Here is a 25,783-nt window from a genome sequence, read left to right on the forward strand (position 1 = left end):
AAGGGTTCCGGAATTCCTCATTAATTTTCACCGATCACAAGTGGCATGAATCCATCTCAAAGGTGGCTGGCTATACACTCCTAGTGAAGCCAGAACCTCGGATTGTGAAAATGGCTGTACATTAGGGAAAGGTAAGTTTGCTCCTTGGTCTTTGCCACTGCTTCTATTTTGCCAAATACATTGATTTATACTGACAACTCCTTGCACTGAGAAACATTTGTCTGAAATCTCATGAAGCCGGTGCAGCTGAATGATAGCCCAAACCCTAGAACAGTTCTGCTGTAGGAGTTTGTGCAGATGATGAGATTGGAACTGAGAGTTCTATCACATCCATAGAACAGGAGAGCTAAACCTCTCTGTGATTCATATGATCAGAGTCAGATCTTCTGCCAGTGATGCTCTCTCCCCTCTCCTACTTCATCCGCTGTAGGTCATTTGTTCACCATGACAACATGAGCAGACAATGAGAGAGGTATATTCACCAAGGAACATATCCGGAATACGTATTCGTGAATGAGTCGACCCAAAAGCCATGAGATAATTCCATAGTTGTCATGACAAAAATCAGTGAATATCAGAGTCAATATCTGCATATATTAAATCCCCCAAGGCAATTAGCTTTGGTGACCACAGCATTAGCTGCAAAAGTAACTCAGTTAGCTCAAGTGCAAAGTCTGCATGACCCTCAGTAAGCAGTACGCTTTTGGTCTCATTGTTTCAGTGGGATTACTTGGATAGTCAGAGCAAGGGTGCCAGGATCTGGCCCTGATTGTAGTTTACTATTCATACTGAACCTGGGGAATAAGAGCAACAAAGGAAAAGGGCACTTCACTTGCTGCTTAACACATACAGAAATTCAATTCACATTGCTTTTTTCCTCTTAGATGCAGGAAAGTTACTCATATGTTTTAATATGACAGTCATACATTGCAAGAAATAAGTATACCTAAGTCTAGCTCCTGCAAACACTCATCTGCATTGTCCTTATGTACCTGAGTAGTCCCATTGATTTGAATGGGACTATTCATGGGATTAAGGGTTTGCAGGCAAGGGTCCCTACTATAGAGCCACAAAACCAGAAATAATGTTGCTAGATTTCTAGAGAACAGTGAAACCAGTGACAGTTAGTGACTAATCTATCAATGTAGGATGATTTATGGCAGTAAAATAGATTAAAATACGATATTATATCCATGCTTTCATAGCATTTAAGATCACATGAAGTCCTCTGCTGCCTACATTCCTAGACTACTTGGTACCTGAAAATATATTCAAGCTACTGCTCAGCATAGTGCCAGCTGTCTTTTTCATTACTCTTAGTGCCACAATAGCAAAAGCAACAGCTTAAACACACACACACTCTCTCTCTCTCTCACACTCTTCTACCACACTGCTGAACTGGGGAGACTACTATCCAGCAGCCTCAAAAGGGTTGAGCAAAGAGGCCCCTTTCAAGTCTAAGATCTATAGTTCTAGTACCTTAACCTTTCCCCGTGTCTTTCATCTGTTTCACCAGTTAAGACTTACCTGAGCCTCGGGATCTTTGCTTTCTTCATTGTTGCATCCATAGTAATCAGGAATTTTATCCAAATCCTCTATGTTCCCTTGTGCTCTTATACTCTTGCCTGTGTGACACGACTGGCAAACTGGTGCATTGCCCATGTCAGTTCTATCAATTCCTGCAAGTGGGTTTATCCTTCACTATGGACTGTGCCCAGTGTTCCCAAAGGGCAGCTGACTTAGACAATGCAGAAAGATGATCATTCACTTCTATGCTGTGCTCCCTTGAATACCTTCTTTCCCTCCCTGCCTCTCTAGCTGGCCTGTGTCAAAGAGAACTCGAAACCCCAGCAACTGCAGACAGCGTTCAGTGACCATTTCCAATTCAGGCACTGTCTGTCTATTTTTACACCTACTAGGCCAGCTATGCATGTAAATGGAGTTGAGGGGGGAGCTGCTTTCCAGCATACAGTCAGCCTGCGTAGCACACAGAGTTGAAGTCCTACTGTGTGAAATGACTCTACATGTGAGGGTTATTGAATTACCCAGTTGCATGCCTTTGACTGTTTTGATTTTTTTCCTACTGCTCTCTGTCTGACTGTGTTTATACAAAGCACTGAATTTCAGAATGTTGCTAATGTCTTGCAAATTTCCAACAGAAGAAAATCCTAATTAATTCAAATAGCATCTATTTGGTTTTTAACAAAAGACAATCAAAACGTTTGAGCACATTTTTCATTACCATTTATATTAATAATTCTTTTGTCATTTAAAGTTCACTCATTATTAATCATGATGAGCTCATTTTGTATTGATTTGTATGTGGGCTATGGTTTTATAGATATTCAATTGTAATTTAAGCGAAAATTTCTGACCCTTTTGTTTATGTTAAATTTTGTCTAGACCATATTTTCATTATTATTTTTTTAAATCAGAGTATAAAGGTTTTTCCTTCGCCTTTGTATTGACCTTCAGGGTTGTATCAGGTAGAACAGCAGCTTATTGAGCATCCTCTTTTGGAACTAGCCCACTATTCCTTAACTTTTAAGAGCCTCCCCTGCAGAGCTTAAAACCAGCAAAACTAACAAGGAAATAATTATAGCAGATAGCAAATGCATCTCTAAAGCCAGTGTATCAGTAAATATTGGCTTGTAGTAGAGAATGCTGTATCTTTGCTAAAACATCATCTTGAGGTATATGCATTCAATCTGTAAGTGGAAATGTGTATATGTAGCATGACTTGGTCTGAAATTCCTCAGAAACTGAATGATGTTCCTCAAAAGCCAGAAGCATTAACCCAACATTTTTCTCTTTCAAGTTTCAAAGTATTGCAGTATTAAAATATACAGCAGACACCATGGTTTCGTATTGATTTGTACCCAGTTATCCTTCATATCTGTGAGAGTTATAAGCAGATATTTTCCCCTTTCGGATTATTGACCCATATATAGGATTCATTATGTCAGGTTGATTTATAACTCTACTTTTTTCCTGATTGATAAGACTTTCAATATGGGATTGGTTCAGTTCCCTTGCCAAACCTTGGGCAGTATTATTTATAAACTAATGCACCTTGTGGGATAACATATGTACAAAAGAACTAACAGTATATTACTGCATTCGGGTACATACTTTACCTAGCTATATTTATACCTATGAAGAGGTAGATAAAATCTGATTCACAAAATGTCCCCAATAACATTTCTGCCAGCCATTTAAGCCCAATAGGAAAATAGTTTAAATGATTTCATTCTTAACTCCATATCCAAACAACCTGAACTTAAAGTATAAAAATGTATTAATAAAAAAGCTTTCAGCTCATTTAGATTGTAATAATATAATGTAATATATATACGCACACATCACACACCAGTACTCAGAGCTGCTTCATGGTAGTTCAAGCTCCATTAAGTATTACAGTGACCTCTGACACTTCAGTAACTGCATGAGTACAGCCCAGTTATAAAATTGCATAATTTATTTCCCACAACATATGGTAATTGTCATCCATGGTGTTAAAGGACTTTTAATAAATGCGCAAGGGTAATCTGCTCCTCATTGCCTCAGCTTCATTCTCTTCGTGTTCTCCTTGATTTTCTCATAGCCCTGCCCTGATTTATAAACTGTTGTGGTTCAGACAATGGTAATTCCCAGCTCCTGTTACATCTATTATTAAAAAAATAGCAAAAACAGAAAATGCCAAATACTTGACTCAGACAAAGTTCATATAACCAAGGCTTGTACGTGTAAAAAAACCCCACACGCTGACACCCACCTACCTGGTTTTTTTTGGTTTGTTTTTGTTTTTTTAACAAGGACATTGTCAATATGAAATCAGGCCAACCAAAAAAAAAATTGAATAAAAAGTAATCTCAGGTACAACACGTGCTCTTGGGGTTCCCATTGTTATGATGTGACAGTTACAGGCTTTATTTTGGTCTAACTTTCAGATACATAAAAGCTGCCCCACAATTAGGGGAAGAAAGAGGAAATACTGTTATGTCACATAGCTTTAAAACAGAACTTGTAGTTAGTTGAAATTGTTCAGGTAAAGTTCACATAAGTCCTTGGGTGACAGATTGAATAGGTAGAGGGCAAGTGGAACAGTTAAGCTATATGAAAAATTCATTTATCCCATGGATCTCCAATTTATCACCTGAATATCACCACCACGTGTGGTATATATACTGGTATCTATATAACTAGTGTGCCAAAGAGGTTCTTTACTGCAATGAACTGCCCCCTCCTATCCAGTCATACCAAATTAATAGGTCATGCTCCCTCATTTGCGACACTAAACCATTTCTTCACACAAAGATCATGTTGTCAGGAATTGAGGTTAGATCCCTAATGGTTACATTATCTGCTCTATATTGGGATATTTTAAGTACTCCAGTTGTTGGTAAATAAATTCATTTTCTCCTTCACTGAATTACCTCTACAGAGTCTCATTCATAAATATGTGCAACAAAGCCATGTGCCCGGAGGTCTTGATCCAGTAAAACACAAACACATGCTTATTTAAAGTTAAGAAGGTATTTATGTGTTTTGCTAGACTGAGACTTGAATGGAGAAAAGACAGCATCTCTTCATCTTAAAGGGACACTGTCAAAGGAGTTAGAGGTAGTTTCAGGGATTACACCTTCTCATGAGTCACCTTGAGTTAGTTGCACAAACATGCCTCTCTTTTTAGACATAACTTTTCTTACCCTACCGCTGTGTGGAAGACCTATACAAACAGGGGAAGCCTGTGAAGCTCTGCCAAATGCACAAATCAAGCAACATTTAAAAAAAAAACCCAGAGAAACATATTATTGTCTCTGTAATGCCTTTCAGATTACCCTTAGCTGTTAATTATAATGGTGGGGAAAACATTCTCAGGCAATAGCACAACTTGCTGATGTGCTAACAAGCCATTTGCCTCAATCAGCTCTACTCCACATTTTAGACCACTGATCAAGGTCAATGAGAGCAGAGTACAGAGGCAACGGCATCTTGTTTTAAAATCATTACTGTGCTATGTACTGTCACAAGTCACCAGTTTTATTCAGAGCTTTAGTTTCTTCAGGCCTTCTTCCATCAGCTGGCCGCCTTAGCTGGTGCAGACCCTTGTTCCTTCTTTTTGATAGGTCTCATAGACTCATAGACTCTAGGACTGGAAGGGACCTCGAGAGGTCATCGAGTCCAGTCCCCTGCCCTCATGGCAGGACCAAATACTGTCTCATTTCCTAACTGCATGGATTTGGTAATTCTAAGAAAAACGGTCATTAATGTATGAAAGATAACAACACTTACAGAGAAAGGAAATGGTTCTAAAATGAGCACCAAAATTGTTCCTCTCTAGTTTCATGCACACACTGGGACTTTGCTGTGTGAGGAGGTCACCCTTTTGCATGTGCCGATCATTTCACTGAGTAAAGAACATCTGCAAAACCAAGGGTCCCCAAGAGGATCTAGGCACTAAGTATTGATTTAAAAGATCTACTTGTGATGAAATGTCATAGCACATCACAGATTTTTGAAGAGGGCTGGAAATGGAGAAATGTGAAGGCTTAAATCCATTATGCTTTCTACTGCTGGTGATTTCTGCCCAAACAGATTTGAATAAACAACCTCAGAAATAAATTTTACAGCTGTAAAAACAATGGATTTCCAAGGAACAGTTTCACATAAATGACCAATCTATTCACTGGGCAGCTGGTTAGACATTTTTTCCAGATTAAATTGCTTCGTTTCCCATATTAAAAGCCTAAACACGAGAGGATCTATTTGACCAACTAGCACCTTTCCTGTCAGACATCCTTGTGAGTGCTTAATGCAGCATGGCAGCTTTTCTGTTCCACTAGTTCCTAACATAAAGTGGTCAATTAATACGAGATGAGCTTATAAAAAAAGGAAAGAAAGACCAGTGCATCAGCTGGAGGGGAAAATGACGGTGAACACTGAGCAGCATGCATTCCTTAGAAGCAACGCTTGTAGACAGTTACAATCTGTGTAGACATCTGACAGAGCAAGGGATAAGCTTTCTGCCAGAGTCCTTTTAACAATATCACTGTTGTTTGTCAAAATGGTCCAAAGTCATTAGGGCAAATTACTCAGAAAGCAAACATTTTCATGTTTTGCCAAACTTAGTTAGGGCATGATATTCAAACAAAGGATGTATCTTGGGATGTAGGATTCAAAGTCCTCATGGAGGGACATACTTGCAATATCTTTGTAAGTTCCCATGCTCTTTTTGTAATTGTTGTTATCTGGGCTGCACTATTGTTTTTCAAATCTATCATCTAACGAACCAAAAACAAAGGCCTGGTTTTCAGTTATGACGCTCTAGTGTAGACATTAAAGTATCTTAGTCCCTGTTTATAAATAACAAACCAGATTCTGTTCTGAATTACACCAGAGTAAATCAAGAGTAACTTGTCTGAAACCAGTGAAGTTACTCCAGATTTCTACCTTGTTAGATGAAAACAGAACCCGATTCAATCTCTGTAGCTAGCATAACACATGCATAACCAGTTTAAACATTCACACTACAACCTCTGTAAAGATTGGTTTTCTTTGGTTTTTTTAATGAAATCACGAAGTTTGAAAACATGTTAGGTCATTCACAGAGCCCTGTTATTACAATCTCTGTTTATGTGGCCACATACACGTATGTCAATTCATAACATGGGGGAAAAAAGGACTCATAGCTTACTAAGTGGAAGAGGTCTCTGTTTTTCAGCAGAAGGCCAATGAAGCAGTGGAATGTGTTTGACATTCCCACTGGGAGGACACCAGGCCACATATAAATATAAGCCATTATATTATATTCTGCTGATTAGGGCTGAGATGGAAAGCAGTTGGCTAAGATTTGACCTAAGATGATGATGATAAAATGGGAGAAGATACCAGAAGAATTAGCAAAGACTATATCACCATCATTCATAAAAGTACAGAATGTGTGACTCAGGTATGCAGTATAAGGGTTCTTCTGGACATGAAACTGCTGTTGGATGTCAAAGTTGTAGCTGTGGTTAAAAGCACTTTTTTCCACCTGTTCTTGGTACAAAGACTATGGACTTGGCTACACTCATACTTTACAGCGCTGCAACTGGGGTGTGAAAAAACACTCCCCTGAGCGCTGCAAGATACAGCGCTGTAAAGCGTCAATGTAATCAGGGCAGCAGCGCTGGGAGCGCGGCTCCCAGCGCTGCACGCTACACCCGTAAGGGATGTGGTTTACATGCAGCGCTGGGAGACCTCTCTCCCAGCGCTGCCACTCTGACTACACTCACACTTCAAAGCGCTGCCGCGGCAGTGCTTTGAAATTCCAAATGTAGCCATACCCTATTTTACATACAGACTTTGCTACACCTATCCATGGTTTACACCAGAGGCTACTTGGAAACTGAAACAGGTGCAGCCTGTAGAGGCCAACATATTAAAGAGAATATAATTTTGAGGGCATATAGAGTCTACACTCCATGAGCAGCACTGGCAACCTGCGGATGGATTCAAGGTGTTCGTCTTGACCTTCAAAACTCTATATTGTTCTGTAATAGGTTACCTAAGAGGCCATCTCTCTTCCAGTATGATAGCTCCAGGTGAAAGCCAGGTTTTGTTGCTCAAACAGGAGCTCTTTCAATTTAATCTGCTGACAGTCACTTCTCCCTTTGGTTTACCAGAATCTAATATTCACGCATATTGCAAGGTCTGTTCTGTCCATTTGGGGAGTGAGTCAGGATGAATCATCGAGGGGCTTATGAATGTGATGCTCTGAAAAAGCAAGTAGTTAGTTAGAACAGGAATCTTATTTCAGTGTATGTTGCACACTCCTCCTCACTCCATGCCCTTCACATAAACTTGTCCATGAGTTCAGACCATAGAACAGCAGTGTTACTCTTGGAAGAAGACTCAGAGGGACTCGGTATTCCAACATGTCTGAATTCTGCTTGGTCCAGGACAAAGGTGGGAGAAATCAAGGAACTGGTACCTCCCTGATTTAAAACCATTCCAGCATTATTTAAAACAGCCCTGGGGCTACTCTAACGTATGTCAATGGACAATTAGGATAGTGAAGCTCTGCTCCACTCCAATTTTAGCACATTCCTCCACCTGTGGCATGCCTCCTACACAGGGATAGTGCAGGAGATGATTCTAGTGATTTCAACAGCTGTATGCCAACAGGGAATTCCCTTCCATCCTGTTTGCACCCTCACTGAGTAGTGCAAAGTGAACAAATCGCACCAGAGAATCTGGGCCAGAGAGTTCAAAAAGCCAGGATAGAGTCTTGCTAACCTAAGTGGCTCTCAGGTAAAAGAGAAGAATATGAAAATGCACCAAGACTAGTATTAATATATTCGTTCTATTTTAAATCATGCTACAGGATTTGCTAAACAGACTATTTCTGTCTGGAATTCACCTTAAGCCTTCGGCAATTATATTAATATTGCTTTTAAACACAAAACCAGAACACAAACAATGGGCAAAATCCTGCGCAGTGTCTATTTGGGAATTTTATCTCACAATATTTAGTGGCTCAAGAATAGCAATGTGTCAGCCACTAAATTCACAAAAATCACAATACATAAAAACAGTTTTTTTCCCCAAATCATAGTGTTTATGTGAGAAATAGCTACAGCAAGAATTAACCTGACTTAGTCCTGTTAGAAATTTCTTCTACCATTCTTGTTTACCTCAATTGTTCATGTTTCACAGCTTCTGGAAAAGCAGCAGCTAATCAAGTTAGCCAACAGCATTCAACAGAATCTATGATTTTATTATGGTTTGGTTTATTTAAATCACCTACTATATCACTAGATCCTATATTACTAAATGTATCCAGCAGCAGAATATGTGCAGTGCTGTATACGTCAGTACAAAAATATAAAACATGAACATTATCTTTTCCTTGCCCATATTAATCACGATGGGTCTCGTATAATATAATTGTACTCACTTAATATATGCTTTATATATATTAGGGATACGTGAACAGGTTTGGATTATTAAAATTTAAAAACAAATCTGAAAAGACTGAACCCAAAGCAAAATTTTGAGACTTCAGAGTAGACTGGTAAATATTTTGTATTTTTAATTCCTTGTGTACCTCAAACTTTAACGCTGATGGAAATATTAGCAATCCAAGGCAGGCAGGGCTGGCTTGTTTGCTTTCTCAAATTAGCTACATTAAATTCCTTTGCAAACATTTTTCTGCAAATATTTCATTTAAAAATCCTCAGTTTTTGGTTTCAGTAATGGTTTTAATTTTAAAACGTGTATTTTACAGAGTATAGTCAGTGAATCTAATGTCTATAGCTGATCCTACTCCCATTAAAATCAAAGACAAAAAGGACAGAATCACATTGCCTACATTTGAAAATAGTTTAACCTTTTTTAAGGCAACTAGAACACTAAGGTGACTGAGGGCCAACATTCTTTACACTTATTATGAATATTTATTAATAGTTATTTTCAACCACTTACTCTCCATTGGCAAATGACTCACTAGTTAATATGAATATTTATAACACATTGAACATGTAATCATCTTCTATGTATGAAATGAACTGATTACACCCTGCTCTAAAGAATTAAGTCACAAACATTTTCCAATATTTTTTCAAGGATCCTGCCTGGCTAAAACCATCATAACAATCTTTATTGCCTTCCTTATATTACCATGATCAATTTTTTCACTATTTGCATAATTTGAAATGTTAGTCCTCACTCACTTCATTTAATGTAATCCAGGCATAAACAGTGTATAACATGAAAGGGTCTATGTTTATGGTTCCAAGAATGAGAATAAAAAGTAACATCAATAAAGACAGAAGATATTTCCTAAGAGTCTATAAAGCAACTGTAAAAGATAAAAATAAAACAGAATGTCTTGGTGCTTGAGAAGCTCTCTCTTTAGGCTAAAAAGCTGACTAGGCAAAGGAAATTTTCTTTTACATACACATATATTACTGTACTTCACCATGTTAGATTCATGTATATTCTTCATTATACAATGTGAACAAGAAAACAATGTACATAAAATGTATTATTGCCAATAACAAACACTTACTCTTTTAATTCCAGTATTTTTACTGAAACCGATTTCTGTTTTCACTTTTCCAAAGACCTTCTGAGTGAACAGTGGCATCTCCGTTCACACTGACTCTCCAGTCCCCAGACAGTATATGAAACCAGTGATTTGAGGATACTTTTAGGCTCTACACTTGCAACTCAAAGACTTATATGGGAGAAACAGTGAAATCAAGCCCATAATCTAATCTCCAGATAGAGATTTACTTTCCCAGGATACTGTTAGTCAGCCCCAGAAAGGCAAAGCTCTCTGTCTGCTAAACTCAAACAGCATTTGAGACCATAACACTTATCTGTACAGCACCAGAATAATCAAGCTGCCCTGTACCGCTATGAAGAAATCTTTCCTACTATACTTGTTACAGGTTAATTGCCTGTACTATTGAGGACAGAGGGGGCCAACCTAAGCCTGAGAAGGAGTCAGAATTTAACAATGTACATTGCCAAAGAGCCAGAGTAATATGTCTGCAGCCCCTCATCAGCTCCAGCCCCCAGTGCCTCCCGCCCGCAAGCAGCCCCACCAGTCAGCAGGGCCTGGGGCGTAGCAGCGAGCACCACCCCATACATTGGAAAGTTGGCATCTGTAGCTCCAACCCCCGAGTCAGCACCTATGGAAGGAGCCACATATTGACCTCTGAAGAACTGGATGCGGCTCCGGAGGTCAAACCAACTGAGGATATTTCAAGACATGTTCAAGACATGTTTGACACAGAAGGCTAATTTAACAGGAGTGTATGTATATAAATATATATTGCTGATTTACATAAAGATAGACAGAGAAAAGGAGATAAATAGAGATACAGAAAGGGAAAGAAAGGTAGCAGCAGAATACGGTCAATACTAAACTTATCAATACAATTCCTTGGCACTTATTTTTGAAGTATCTTCCTTATTTGGCAAACTCCCGTTTATCTTCTCATAGCCAAGTAAGCCAGTCAGAAATGAGGAAAGTGAAGAGCTCCATTTCATTGGTGTTTTCCTTCCTCATGAATTTCTAGGATCCATGGAAAGGCCACATATCCTTTGCCTACTGCATAGTCTCCTGAGTCAACAATGAGAGGAGGATTTGTTGGAATCTACGGAAGATGAACATGCAGAGTTTACTGGACCTTTCAAAGTCCTCCACTCCTCTGGATTCTTCTGTAGAAAGATCCGGTACACTATGGCTCGTGAGCTTTTGGAGATCATATTGGGTCAGATCTTCTGTTAGAGTAGATAATCATGAAGCTATGAAGATTTGTATCAGTTGAAGATCTGGCCCTTTATGTTTTATAATCATGATCCTGATGTGATCATTGTCCTCCCCAAAGATGTAGCTGCATATTTCTTCTGGTGCCTGGTAGTATTTGGTCACACACATTAAAAACAACAAGTCCCCTGAAGATTCAATTACTTTTATAAACAGATGATCATCAAATGACCACAACCACAACACTTTTTATTTTTCTTCACACAGCGCACAGTCAACTTGTGGAACTCCTTACCTGAGGAGGTTGTGAAGGCTGGGACTATAACAATGTTCAAAAGGGAACTGGATAAATTCATGGTGGCTAAGTCCATAAATGGCTATTAGCCAGGAAGGGTAAAGAACGGTGTCCCTAGCCTCTGTTCATCAGAGGATGGAGATGGATGGCAGGAGAGAGATCACTTGAACATTGCCTGTTAGCTTCACTCCCTCTGGGGAACCTGGCATTGGCCACTGTCAGTAGACACATACTGGGCTAGATGGACCTTTGGTCTGATCCAGTACGGCTGTTCTTATGTTCTTAACACTTTCAAGTTCATTAGTGAATCAATTACAAAGGTCTTTTCTGAGCCATTTGGAAAAGGAAGGATAATGCCACTATTTTCCATACACTGAATCACTCAATACATTAAGCATAATAATCCTCTCTAGACCTTGACAGATCTTTTAATCCAGGAGTCACCATATGTTTCTAAACCATTAATAAGAATATGAAAACAGATAACCTGCTCCTTTACTCACTGCATCTACAGATACTGTAGTACTGAAGGAGAGTAGGTGAGAGAAAGATCATTTCCCATTCAGTAAAATAACTTCTTTAAAAGCTACACCCAATACAAATGAACACTCTCAAAGGTCCAGCATGAGTTGCCAGGAGCCCCCTTCCAAATATGAGGGCAACTGAGCCTCCCTGGGGAAGAGGCATGGAGTATCCACTGTTTCACAGAACACTTCAGAGACAAAAGAAAATATCCAAGTGACGATGATTACATTTGAGCTCAATCAAGTCAAAAAGTATAGTTTACTGGCCTGCTGCATCTTTTGATGTCTAATAAATATTGCTGCATCAAATGATTCTGAAACTAGTAATGTACAGCACATGGACATACACTCTACAAATATACAATATTAACTAAAACGGATGTATTATTTTTCTCATGCAGTTCAAAAATATGTATGTTGCTCCACATTTGTGCTTCTGTAAGAGCAAATTATCATCTTAAAAAATATATTTTGCTATTTGAAGAATTCCAAGACACATCAAGAAACTGTAGAGTAAATTTACTGAAAACCTATCCAAAAATCTATGAGCTAATTTTATAATGGAAGTGTGAACCCCTATGTTATTTACCCAGCTCTGCTTTTGCTTCTCTTCACCCATGTTTAAAATGGAACTAACGCATATATACTTTGCAGGACAGATGTAAGGCTTATCTAATATTTGTAAAAAAATATTGAGCTTTTTGAGTGAAAGGTGTTACAGGACTGCAAATATTTTCCTAGACTGCCTGCCATATACACTATTATGATTAGTTTGGTAGGACATTCCATACATTGCAACCATATTGTAAGTTTTATTTGATATAGTTTATTATAACACTGACAATAGATTATTTTTCTTCTTCTTTCTTCCCTGGCTCACTTAATCTTTAAACATTCTTGTTAACTCCAGACTGAGACAGTGATTAAACCATAAGAGAAACTACCATCATAAACAGTCTGACTTATAAACCACAAAACAAGCAAAAATCACAGTTAAGACAAACTCCAGGCTGAACCATTGGGAAAAATTAGACTGATGTAAGAGAAAGTTACTCACCTTGCAGTAACTGAGGTTCTTCGAGATGTGTGACCCTGTGGGTGCTCCACTCTAGGTGATGGTGTGTCCCGGCGCTGTCGATCAGAGATTTTTGGTAGCAGTGCCTTCTTGGGGCGCATGCACCGAGATGGTATCTCCCGTCTAGCTGGAATCTTCCTGAGTGCGTGCGCCCCACACCCTCCTCAGTTCCTTCTCTACCGCGGAGAGTCATCCCTATACTCCAAAGTAGAGGGGAGGAGGGCGGGAAGTGGAGCACCCCCAGGAACACACTTCTCGAAGAACCTCAGTTACTGCAAGGTGAGTAACTTTCTCTTCTTCTTCAAGTGCTGTCCCGGTGGGTGCTCCACTCTAGGTGAATGTGTAGCAGTACCCACTGTGGTTGGTGGGACTTTGGAGATGCGGCAGGGAGTACTGAAGATAGTACTGTATGGCCTACTATTGGGTCTGCCGTGGTGTCTTGCATGAGAGCATAGTGTTTTGCAAACGTGTGTTCGGATGACCACGTAGCCGCCTTGCAGATATCAGGAATGGGAACGTTGTGTAAGAAGGCAATGGATGCCGACATCGCTCTAGTGGAATGAGTTCTAATGTTGTCGGGCGGTTGAAGATTTTTCGCATGGTAACAGGATCTGATGCAGTCAGAGATCCACTTGGATAGACGTTGTTTAGAGATAGCCATGTCCTTTGATCTTTCGACAATGGAAATGAAGAGTCGTGGAGACTTGCGAAATGGTTTAGTCCGTTCTAAATAAAAGGCAATTGCTCTCCTCACGTCGAGAGTATGCAGGACTGCGTCCTGTGGAGTTTTGTGAGGTTTGAGATAGAAAGTGGGTAAGTATATAGGTTGGTTGAGGTGAAAGGTCGACACCACCTTAGGAAGAAATTTAGGATGTGGTCTCAAAGTGACTTTATCTTTGGAGAAGATTGTGTAGGGAGGGTGGGCCATGAGGGCACTCATTTCACCAGCTCTCCTCGCTGATGTCATGGCAACTAGGAAAGCCACCTTCATGGACATATGGAGGCGAGAGGAGGTAGCCAACGGCTCAAATGGAGGTTTCATGAGGGCATGAAGAACGAGGTTACGATTCCATGTAGCCACTGTTGGATGAATTTCAGGGTAAAGATTTTGCAGGCCAGAGAGAAAGCGTTTAATGGTGGGGTGTGTAAAGAGTGAGTACCCAGCCAATAGGTCATGGAAGGTGGTAAGTGCTGCCAGGTGCATTTTGATGGAGCTGAGCGAGAGTCCGTCCTGTTTTAGTTTCAGGACGTAGTCTAGAATGTTAGGGAGGGTCACATTGTTTATGTGAGCACCAAAGAGCGAAACGTCTCCACTTCTGAAGGTAGGTTTTACGAGTGGAGTCTCTCCTACTGTGCAAGAGGACATGTTGGACCTGCTCGGAACAGGCTAGTTCATGGGTTTGGAACCATGAAGGAACCAGGCTGTGAGGTGGAGCTTTTGGTGCTGGGGGTGAAGGACTCGTCCATTGTCCTGATAAAGGAGGTCTGGTCTGTTGGGGAGAGCCTATGGGTGACGGGAGGACATGCGAAGAAGGTAGGGGTACCACGTCTGTCTTGGCCAAGCCGGGGCAATAAGGATGACCTGGGCCTTGTCGTCCGTGATCTTCCGAAGAACCCTGTGTAGTAGAGGGATAGGTGGGAAGGCGTACTGGAGGTAGTTGTTCCATGGGATGAGGAATGCATCCCCTAAGGATGCAGTCCCGAGTCCCACCCTGGAGCAAAACAGGGGGCATTTTCGGTTTCGGGTCATGGCGAAGAGATCTATTTGATGGCATGCCCCAGTGGGAGAAAAGCTGTTGGAGTACTGCGGGGTGCAGTTCCCATTCGTGTTCTGTCGAGAAGTGTCTGCTGAGTGCTTCCGCAGTAGTGTTGTGACAGCTTGGTAGGCAGGAAGCGATGATCTGTATTTGATGTCGTATGCACCAATTCCATAGTCGAATGGCTTCCATGCAGAGGGAATGTGATCGGGCTCCCCCTTGTCTGTTTATGTAATACATACATGCTATGTTGTCTGTTAAGGCTCGCAGGTATTTGTTCTTTATGAGGGGAAGAAAGTGAAGGCATGCTCTCCTCACTGCTCTCAGCTCTAAGAGATTTATGTGTAGATGTGTCTCTGATGCAGACCACCGGCCTTGTGCCCTGTGTTCCCCTAGATGTGCTCCCCAACCAATCAGGGAGGTGTCCGTGGTGAGCATGAGTTGGGGATCGTTGCTGGAAGGAAACCCCTGTGCAGAGGTTTTCTGGACTTGTCCACCATTGTATGGAAGTTACAACATGGGGTGGAGGAGTTAGCAGCATCCCTAAGGGATGTCTGCTGGGTTTGAAACTGGAGTAGAGCCAGCCCTGGAGGCATCTCATATGTAGCCTGGCGTGTTGAACCACGAAGGTGGTAGCAGCCATGTGACCAAGGAGCTGTAGGCAGATTCTTGCTTGCGTCCTGGGACGAATAGAGAGTGTACATATGAGCTGCGTGATACTGAGGAATCTGTTGTATGGGAGCGAGGCCCTGCTCTGGGTTGAGCTGAGATGAGCTCCAATGAATTCAATCTGTTGCATGGGTATCAGGGTAGATTTTTGGATATTTATTTGGAGGCCTAGGCTGTGAAAAAGGGAGATGGTGAAGGGTGTGGCTTGAAGTGTCTCGCCATAGGAGTCGCCCCTGATAAGGTAATTGTCTAGGTAGGGGAAAGGTGTGACCCCGTGTTTGCAGAGGTGAGCCACAACCACGGCTAGGGTCTTGGAAAAAACTCTTGGAGCTGTGGAGAGTCCGAAAGGGAGAACTCTGTATTGGAAATGATCCTGACTGATTGTGAATCGGAGGAAGCGTCTGTGAGCTGGATGTATTGATATATGGAAGTAAGCATTTTGTAGGTCGAGGGCTGTGAACCAGTCCCCTTGATCCAATGCAGGTATTATTGTGCCCAGTGTGACCACCTTGAATCTTTGTGTCCTCACAAATTTGTTCAGTCGGCGTACGTCTAGTATAGGCCTCCATCACCCCAGTTTTCTTCTGCATTAGAAAGTAATAGGAGTAGAACCCTGTCCCTTGATGTTGCATCGGCACAGGTTCCACTGCGCCTAGTTGCAGAAGGTGTGTCACTTCTGTGAGAAGTAACTGCTCGTGAGAGGGGTCCCTGAAGAGGGACAGGGGAGGGGAAAGGGTAGGAGGGTAGGATATGAACGGGATGGAGTAACCAGTCTGAACTATTTCGAGGACCTAGTGGTCCTGTGTAAACCGCTGCCAAGCATGATGGAAATACTGGAGGCGGTGGCCAAATGGACAAGTAAGTGGTGGAATCAAGGGGTGGTCGTGCAGACCATCAACCAAAACTTCAAAACTGTTGTTTATTGCCTGGTGGATGGAAGGTGGTGGCTTGATTTTGATTTTGTCTGCGTTTGGGAGGTCTAGTACGATTCCTAGTTGTGTCGTATGGTCTGGATTGAGGGCGATAGTACTGATGTGTGCGTGGTCTTTGGTAGGGTTGGTATTGTTGTCTCCTGGGAAGAGATGGGTGAATACCCAGAGTGCGCAGTGTCGCTCTCGAATCTTTCATGGTGTGGAGGAGTTCATCAGTTTTTTTCGAAAAGAGTTTGTCCTTATCAAAGGGGAGATCCTCCACTTTGGTCTGGAGCTCTTTAGGAATGCCTGATGCAGAGAGCCATGAGGATCTGCTCATAACCACAGCAGTTGCAGTGGTACGGGCTGCTGTGTCCGCCATGTCTAAGGATGCCTGTAGGGCCGTTCTGGAGATCAGTTGTCCCTCAGACAGTATTGATTTGAAGTCTGCTCTTCTGTCCTCTGGGATGTATGAGGCAAATTAGAAAAGCTTACTGTAATTATCGAAATCGTAGCTGGTGAGGAGAGCAGAATAGTTTGCAATCCTGAATTGTAGTGTCGAGGATGTATAAACCTTGCGGCCCAGGACATCAAGGCATCTAAGGTCCTTGTCTTGCGGGGTAGGTCGATATTGTGACTGTTTGGTCCGCTGTGCAACTGCATCGATGACAAGAGAGTTCGGTGGTGGATGAGAAAATAGGAAGTCTGCGTCCTTTGCAGGAACGTAGTATTTACGTTCGATCTTCTTACAAGTTGGTACTAGAGAAGCTGGGGTTTGCCAGAGAGTGTCAGCTGGCTCCATGAGTGCTTCATTTATAGGGAGCGCGATTTTCGAGGGCGCAGACGGTTCAAGGATTCTGAGGAGTTTGTGCTGAGTCTCCTGAACCTCTTCTAAGGGGATATCCTGACTGAGTGCAACCCTCCTAAAAAGTTCTTGAAATTGTTTGCAGTCATCCACAGTCTGTGGAGGTGGAGGGAGGATGGCTTCATCTGAGGCTAATGAAGAGTTAGGGTTAGGCGACTCAGGATATGGTGCATAGCTCCAAGGCTCAGGAGGGGGCTCAGGCACCCTGGAAATGGATCGAGCAGGAGATTGAGGCACCGAAGGAAGATGATTGGTAGGAGGATTCTGCCACAGGTACCACTGAGGCCAAGGCATGGGGTAGGAGAACCCAGGCATCGCCCACGGGGGGGGGCAACATAGGGAAACTGAGGCTGCTGAGCTTGAGCCGTAACCTGAGGCGGTAAAGGTGCCTGTGGAGGAGAAGCAGGAGGGGAGAACTCCGCTTGCTGCTGTAGCTCAAGGTCACCGTCGGTGAAACCCAGTTCAGGTGGAGAACGTGGCAGGTCAAGAAAGGAGTCCTCTGTATCTAGGAGCTGAGAGTGAGGCTCAGGTGGCACTAAAAGGTCACTTTGAGTGAGAAGCTGTTGTTCCTGCTCCCTAGGTTGAGCTAAGCCTGCTCTCTACTCCAGCTCTTTAGTAGGAGAGAGTGACAGAGAGTGTCCTGCTGTATTGAGCGTAGAGGTGCCCTGCAGGGGGTCTGCTGCTGGTGCGTGGGCAGAAGCGTGGCTGGGTGCTGATGCCCTTCTCGGTGCAGAGGCTGATCGTGCTGTCGGCACCGCAGCTATTTTTGTTGCTGAGGCAGAGCAAGCTGGCGGGACTGCGGCCGCTTTTGGCGCTGAAACTGACCAGGCTGTGAGTATCGCGGCCGTTTTGGGTGTCGGTGTCGAACGCGCTGCTGGACCGCGGTCGTTGCCGGTGCCAAGGAGGAACGTGGTGCTGGTGTTGAAGCCCCTCTCAGTGCCGAAGAGGAGTGAGTTGTCCGTGCCGCAGTCGTTTGCGGTGCTAAGGGGACCGAGTCAACAAGTGCCTTCCCCCCGCGGGAGGTCTGGTCCCTGCCTCTAAGCTCTGTCAGAGCAGTTGCTGAGGCGTTAGAAGAGGCTGACGCAGCTGTCTTTTGTGCTGTCAGCACAGGAGGTAGGGATCTCGCCGGAGACCCCCTACCCCTGTTAGAGTCTCGTTTGTGAGACTGCTAAGCTTCTTGCCTCCACTCCAGGGAGGGTGAAGCAACGCTCCCCACCGGTTCCGATCTGGCTGGCGAATGTGTGGGAGTGGGTTCTACCTTTCCCGTCTCCGACAGCGGCTGCAGGGATTTTTCCATCATAATGATCTTGAGGCACAGATCACTGTCACGACGAGCTCTTGACTTGAGGCTCGCACAATGGAGGCACTTTGCGGGGATATGGGTGTCCCTGAGGCACTTGACATAATGAGAGTGGCCATCTGACCTGACAGGAGTCCTGACAGGAGATGCATCTTTTGAAACCTGAAGCTCCTGGCATCATGAGTTAGAGATGGCTGAGGAGAGTGTCTCAATGGGAGACAAGCCTGAGGGTTGGTTTTTATTTTATTTTATTTTATTTTTTGTAAACTAACTAACTATGTAACTATACTAAAGGAAGGGAAACAACTGGGAAGTAATTAATAATTATTTCTATGTTCTTTGTTACTGTTTCCTATAGAGATCAGGGAAGAGAAGGTAGTACTGCCCCGAGTCCCGTCTTCAGCCGAGGACGGTTGAGAAGGAACTGAGGAGGGTATGGGGCGCATGCACTCAGGAAGATTCCAACTAGACAGGAGCTACCATCTGGGTGTGTGCACCCCAACCAGGCACTGCTACCAAAAATCTCCGATCGACAGTGCCGGGACGCACCGTCACCTAGAGTGGAGCACCCACAGGGACAGCACTCGAAGAAGAACTTAATTGACTGACCTTAATTTTCTTTAATTCAGTGTGCCATGTTCACATATTGCAGAAATCTTAAGCAAATGCACTGAAATATGTTACACTGTCTGAACAATGCCACAATCCTAACCAAAACAATGTGATCTAAGGGTGGAGTATGTGGCTAAAATGTCAGCCTTCATTCTGAACGTCCTTGTTTTTGTGGGCTCGAGTCTTCATCGTGTTTGTTTTCTAGTGTGAAAGGTATCCACCTAAAAGCATGTAACAATATTTCTGTTTGCTGTGTATACAGAGAATGGGTTGTGGTTGGACTGAAGTAGAGCTGATAACTAAACAAGTAATTAGAAGATGTATGTATACTTTTATCATACATAAGCTATTTATAAGCAATGATGGAAGCTAGCGGTATCAAATAGATTTACTGTACTTATGAAACACATACAAGTGTTTAGCTCTGTTTAATTGTGCCCTACTTCACTTTGATTAACACTGCTGGATCTTATTAGGAGCGGTAATGTAAGAACATGGCTGCAGCAAAGGTTTCACTGCACTGAAATTCAGGGAAATTTCAATGGGAAAGTCAGGAATCCCATTCAGACCTATCATGCCCACAGAGTTACAAATGTAACATCATTTCTCATCCCCTTCACACACAATAATTTGTTCATCAAATACTATAATTTTATTGGAAACTTGCTGCTTCTATTGCTTTTGGTGGCAATTCACTTCACGTAAAGCAATTAGCTGCTCACTATTAAATGCAATGCCTGGTAAATTCCTCAAAACCCTAGCCCTTCATTAGCTGCAGTTTTTGCTCCATGATATAACTGTGGTACTGTCTAAAAAGTTTTGTATTATTTCTTCAAACTACGTCATCCAGAATTTGGCATACCTCAGTAAGGAACCTTCAATCCTCTTCTCCAAAGATATTCAGAAGAAAGTCTAGGATGACTAACATGGGTTCCTATATTATGCACAAGTAAGACTTCTTCATGATTCATTCCTAGGTTCTCTTCTGCCTCATATTTCTCTACAATGAACCGCTTAAGGAAGAAATTTTCAAAGGGGAATAAGGAAGTTAGGCATCCAACTTGCATTACAAGTCAATAGGAGCTGGGTGCTGGACTCCCTTTGAAACTCCCAGCCTAAACCATTAAAGTGAAGAAAATGGTCCCAGTACTAACTGTTGTAATCCTCCATCACTACCTTCTCTCCCCAAAAATCTGTATGGTTGCTGCCATTATTTTAGAAAAAACAAAAACAAAAAGCAGGCTCCCCGTATGTTAGTTTTTTCTATTACATTTATGTCATATGGATGATTTTCCTGAATAACTTATTCTTGTTTGAGGTATAGAAAGGGTGAATTTTGACTTCTAGCAAATTTTCTATGCTTTTCACAGATATAGTTTTCATATTTTCCTGCAAAACCTGTCTCTATCTCAAAGAAGACTGCATAAGCACATGCCTTTCAGTGTGCAAAAAGGTTTCACATTCTTGCATACACATTCACACACCAAAACATAGTTATATGAATTAATGAACAAATGCCTATAAATTGAATACATATATATCCGTTTTGAGAGTAAACAGACTAGAACATGGAATGACACTTTAGCTGAACTACAACCCGTAAAAAATATCACTATATTTTAATGCTATATTAAATAGGATTCCAGTTAGTATTTTTACCATACATTAACATACCACTCAATAACATAGCACAAGAATCATTACATGATGTATAATATATCTGCACTTCTATATTACATTCCATCCCAAGGGCTCAAAGGAATTTATTAACATTAATGAATTAAGATTCAGAACAGACAGGTAGGGTAGTTAAGTATGATTAACCCCAGCACAGGGACGGGCACAAGCATGTTTGGGAACTTACTTAATGCCACACAGCAAGTTCCTATTAGAACCCAAATAGAACCTAGATCGACTGCTTCCCAGCCCTTAGCTTTAACCAGTAGACCATGCTTCTACTCTTACGCAAAGTTATCTTCTTAGGAGGTGAACTCTAATGGGCTCATCATCTCAGTTTTAGAAAAAAATTAATGAATTGTGAAATGAAACTTGCCAGGCCTCTCATATGCCTGCATACATTAATTAGGAAGTTTGTTTTTATATTGCTTCTAGTTAACGCATTTGCCCCAGACTGAAATCACTTGTGATGGGTGATAAATAAAAGATGACAACCTTCCAGGAGCACTCTGTAAACACTAAGCATTTTAATGGGGTGCATAGAAATAATGGAATCCCTCACCTCAAATTAGAACCTTAACCATGAATATTCATTTGAACTAAAATGAAATCTGAGTGGCGCACATTACAGCTCTTACGTGTCCTCATTCTGCAAACCTTTGAATACTCAAATGTTGGCAATGTAATATTCTTCGAAAACAAATGTTAAGCTTAAATGTTCAAATACACCTCTACTCTGATACAACGCGACTTGATATAACAAGAGTTCGCATACAGCATGGTAAAGCAGCACTCTGGGTGGGCGGCGCTGCACGCTCAAGCAGATCAGCGCATCAGGCTTCGACACGCTGCTCACGCAGGTGGGCAAGCGGGGTGAGGAGGCAAATGGGGAGGTGAGCAGCGAGCAGGTAGGTGGGGTGAGGATGCGAGTGGCGGGTGGGCAGGTAGGAGCGCTGGGCGGACAGTGAGGAGACTAGCAGGGAGGTTGATTTGTCCCAGGCCCTGCACCCCCCTAGGGATGGCTCCGACACACTGCTCTGAGTGGTGTGTTAAAGGTGCTGGGCCAGGGCCGAGGAGTTGGATAAGGGGCAGAGGGTCTTGGGGTTGTATGGTGGCACAAGCCAACGTAGAGGAAACATGAAGCCTTTTCCCCTTTAATGCACCTGCATAGCTCCAGAGCAGGATTCTGACTGACTTCCCAAGAGAGTACTTTTAGGAGGACCACATCCACCAACACATCATCTCTCCAAGAGGATTTGTCAAGCTCTCAGTCCGACATTTTGGATCCTTGACTACAGATCCTCTTCTGCTCACTCATCTTAAGCCATCCTGCCCTGAAGCAGTGTTGCCAAATGACCAGCACCACTCCTTTACTGCCCCTGCGTAACACCTTACATCACTTAAGGACGAGTTTGTTGTTTTGGGGTCCTACAGTATCTGCAGGCATCCTGTAGCAGTAACCCCATTCTTTTCCAAAGACTGATGTCATCGGAACAGTCTCAGTCTATATCAAAGAGTTTCTGTGTTGGTCTAGTAAAACTCTTGTTCTTAATCTCTTTTATATCTTCAACCAAAGAGACCACTATGTCTATGTAGTATCCAGTATTGTAGTGATCTGGTACGTACTGGTTCAATCCCTAAACAATGTTTTCTAATCTCTGCTTCACTCCCTGTTTCAGAGGAAAACTTGTCAGTTTCACATTGATAATCTACACACTGGATTGAGTACTGTGTCTAGGATAGAGGAACAAGATACATGCTAAGGTTATGAACATAGCAAATTAGGAATTTTAGGATGATCTCTCTTTTTTACATTTTCTTCAAATAACACAAAAAATACTTTTGATGTTGAATGCACATTTCACACATCTAAATTTTATCAATTTAAATAACTGTGAATCATTCCCAGATCCCAAAGCAATGCATGAGATTTATAAATAAATACATAAACAAACAGTTCATGATAGTAAAGAAAAGAAGGACCACAGAAATTTCCAGCATAATAAAGCAGGAACAACTTGAGTGTGGCCAGCCTTTTCCAGTGTAGGAAAGATATACACTAAGCTACCAAACCATTTGTAAGCAAACGTTAATGACTATAATTTCCTAGGTAAATTTATTAAATGGAATTAACTGCGAGTGTGCTGTATGAATTTAAGAGTAAATCAAGCATCTACATGTAATCCAGCTTTAAAGACCAAATAATATTTTCCAGATCTGCCAGCAATACTATTATGATTAATTAAATGGAACATTCCATGTCTTGCAACCACATTGTGGCTTTCTTGTTTGATAGTACCTCATGACAGATTATTTTTTTCTCTGTGGCTTGCTTCACTCTCAGAACAAGACTAATCATTGCAACTTAAATGATCCATGATAACTCACACACAGAAAACAGAGTTTAAATGAGCCAAAGTCAAATTCTGCCCTCTGAATCCATAAGAGATACTCATTCACTTGAGTGGGAGTTCCTTATAAGAGGCAAAACAGAACTCTTTGTTACCAGTCAATTTTTTTCAGCTTTACTGACATTTTTCTTTCATCAGATTGGTCTGCATACTTTGCACAAAGTTTAACACATGGCTCCACTATCTCATAAAGCAGAGGCTGAGAAGTCAAGAGCAGCTTTATAGTTTGATCAGATAAAAAACCCAAACTTATTTGCAAATCAATCTTTCCATTAATGGAAGGTCAAAATAAATAAATAAAACTGAATGGGACCCAATTATGTTAAGAGTCATTTGCTAAGGAGAGTTAGGGGCTTGCTGTATATACAGCAGGAAGCCTTTCATAAATGACCTTCAAATCATGTGTTTTACCCTCTCCAATTTTAAATGTTAACTTCCTATGGAAAGGACAGAGATAGTAATATTTTAAACTCTAAGCCAGGGGTGGGCAAACTACGGCCTGGGAGCCACATCCAGCCCTCCAGACATTTTAATCCGGCCCTCAAGCTCTGGGGAGCAGTGTCTGGGGCTTGCCCTGCTCTGGTGCTCCAGCAGGGAGCAGGGTCAGGGGCTTGCCTCACTCCATGTGGCTCCTGGAAGCAGCAACATGTCCCCCATCCGGCCCCTACATGTAGGGGCAGCCAGGGGGCTCTGCACACTGCCCCCACCCCAAGCACCACCCCCACAGATCCCATTGGCCAGGAACCAGGGCCAATGGGAGCCACAGGGGCAGTGCCTGTGGACAGGGCAGCGCGCAGAGCCGCCTAGCCACGCCTCCATGTAGAGCCAGAGGGGGGACATACCTCTGCTTCTGGGAGCTGATTGAGGTAAGCGCCACCTACCCTGATCCCCCTCCTACCCTCCGAACCCCTTGGTCGCAGCCCGAAGCACCCTCCTGCACCCCCAACCCCTCATCCCCAGCCCCACCCCAGAGCCCGTACCTCCAGCCGGAGCCCTCATCCTCTCCCTCCCCTCTCGTGCCAACTCCCTGCCCCAGCCCGGAGCCCCCTCCCACACCCTGAAGTCCTCATTTCTAGCCACATCCCAGAGCCTGCACCCCCAGCCTGAGCCCGCACCTAACCCCTAATTTGATGAGCATTCATGGCCCGTTTTACAATTTCCACACCCAGATGTGGCCATTGGGCCAAAAAGTTTGCCCACCCCTGCTCTAAGCTCTACATAATAATGGATCATTACTAAATATGACACTAAATTTTTACTCCATTAATCCTGAAGTTTCCCAAAAGTGAAGAAAGCTGAAATACAATCTTGAAATTCTTAGCAATGACATTTCTTTCCTCCACCCCACAAAGGTTATTGAACATATTTCTTTCCAAAGGAGCATGACTCCGATGTGCAGGTGGGAAAAGGTGGGGGTTGGGTAGGATAACTTGCTTAAGACGATGATGTTCATAGCTCATAATTTATAGCAATGTTCCATTTTGGGGAGTTAAGGTTTTATCTGGATCTGTAAGGGCACAAACTTACCAATCTTACAGATGATTTATTCAGACTTTATGGCAGGGGACCAAAATTCGGCCTATAGGAATTGCAATATAGAAAACAGGCTGCAGAGTTCTACAAGCCATTCCTCTTTAACACTGCACTTGTGACTTCAGTACGTTTATAGTGGCATCCACTGAGATGTGAACTTCTGCCCAGTGGGAGTCACAAAATTTCCATTTCAGATACTGGAAAATGAATAAGTTTCCATCTAGATGGATGTCATTATTACTGGGCAGAATTAGAGCTATGTTTAATTTGGGGGTGGGAGTGGGGGTCGAGTCTACGATCCTTACTCTCAAGGCACATCTTCACTGCACATTGCTGGCACCAACACTGCAGTGGAAAGCACGCTGCATCCACACTGCAGTCTGTAGCTACATGCATCAGTGACAGGTTCTGGCAAGGGGTAGGCAGCGGGGAAAACGTTGCACCAGAAGGACACAATAGCAGTGTAGATAGCAGAGACACTGCCTGGGCATGTAGAGAGCCATGTAGGGTATATACCCTAGGGTTCACGTGTCTTTACTCTACTCGCCTAAGTAGTGCCTTACTGTCTATACTGCTATTTATACCCATGTATATACTCTACACACTGCCATAAGGAATATGCAGTGTAGATGCGCACTCAGTGAGTAGCACGATTGAAGTGGTCAATGGGATTACTTGAATAAGTGTTAATCAGACTGAACAGGACTGCAGAATTGGGTTCTTAACAGACACTATTCGAGTTAAAACTTTAAATTAGCATTTTGGTCCATACTGAATGTTTACCACTAGCTGGGATACATAATAAATTTAAAACTACCCAGTTTACCACCTTTTAAGAAGGAAATCTAAGATGTATGGAATGCATGTGCTAAACATCACAATCTCCATGAG

The 25,783-nt window shown here is 42.4% G+C and overlaps 1 protein-coding gene across 25 annotated transcripts in view; it reads right to left on the bottom strand.

Moving 5' to 3' along the window:
- The window catches only part of ANK2 (ankyrin 2), a 591,714-nt gene that overhangs the window by 244,396 nt on the left and 321,535 nt on the right, over positions 1 to 25,783 (bottom strand). For 5 of the 25 annotated variants that reach the window (XM_050943970.1, XM_050943968.1, XM_050943966.1 and 2 more), the window contains exon 1: positions 1,528 to 1,773. The exons of 16 other annotated variants lie outside the window; for them this stretch is intronic. In XM_050943970.1, the coding sequence (XP_050799927.1) occupies positions 1,528 to 1,662 (135 nt within the window). In that variant the 5' untranslated portion in view covers positions 1,663 to 1,773. Of the gene's footprint in view, positions 1 to 1,527; positions 1,781 to 25,783 lie in introns of those variants that run through there. 4 more of the 25 variants (XM_050943963.1, XM_050943974.1, XM_050943960.1 and 1 more) reach the window with 2 other exon arrangements.

The sequence above is a fragment of the Gopherus flavomarginatus genome, chromosome 3, assembly GCF_025201925.1.
Source record: "Gopherus flavomarginatus isolate rGopFla2 chromosome 3, rGopFla2.mat.asm, whole genome shotgun sequence".
Taxonomy (NCBI): domain Eukaryota; kingdom Metazoa; phylum Chordata; order Testudines; family Testudinidae; genus Gopherus; species Gopherus flavomarginatus.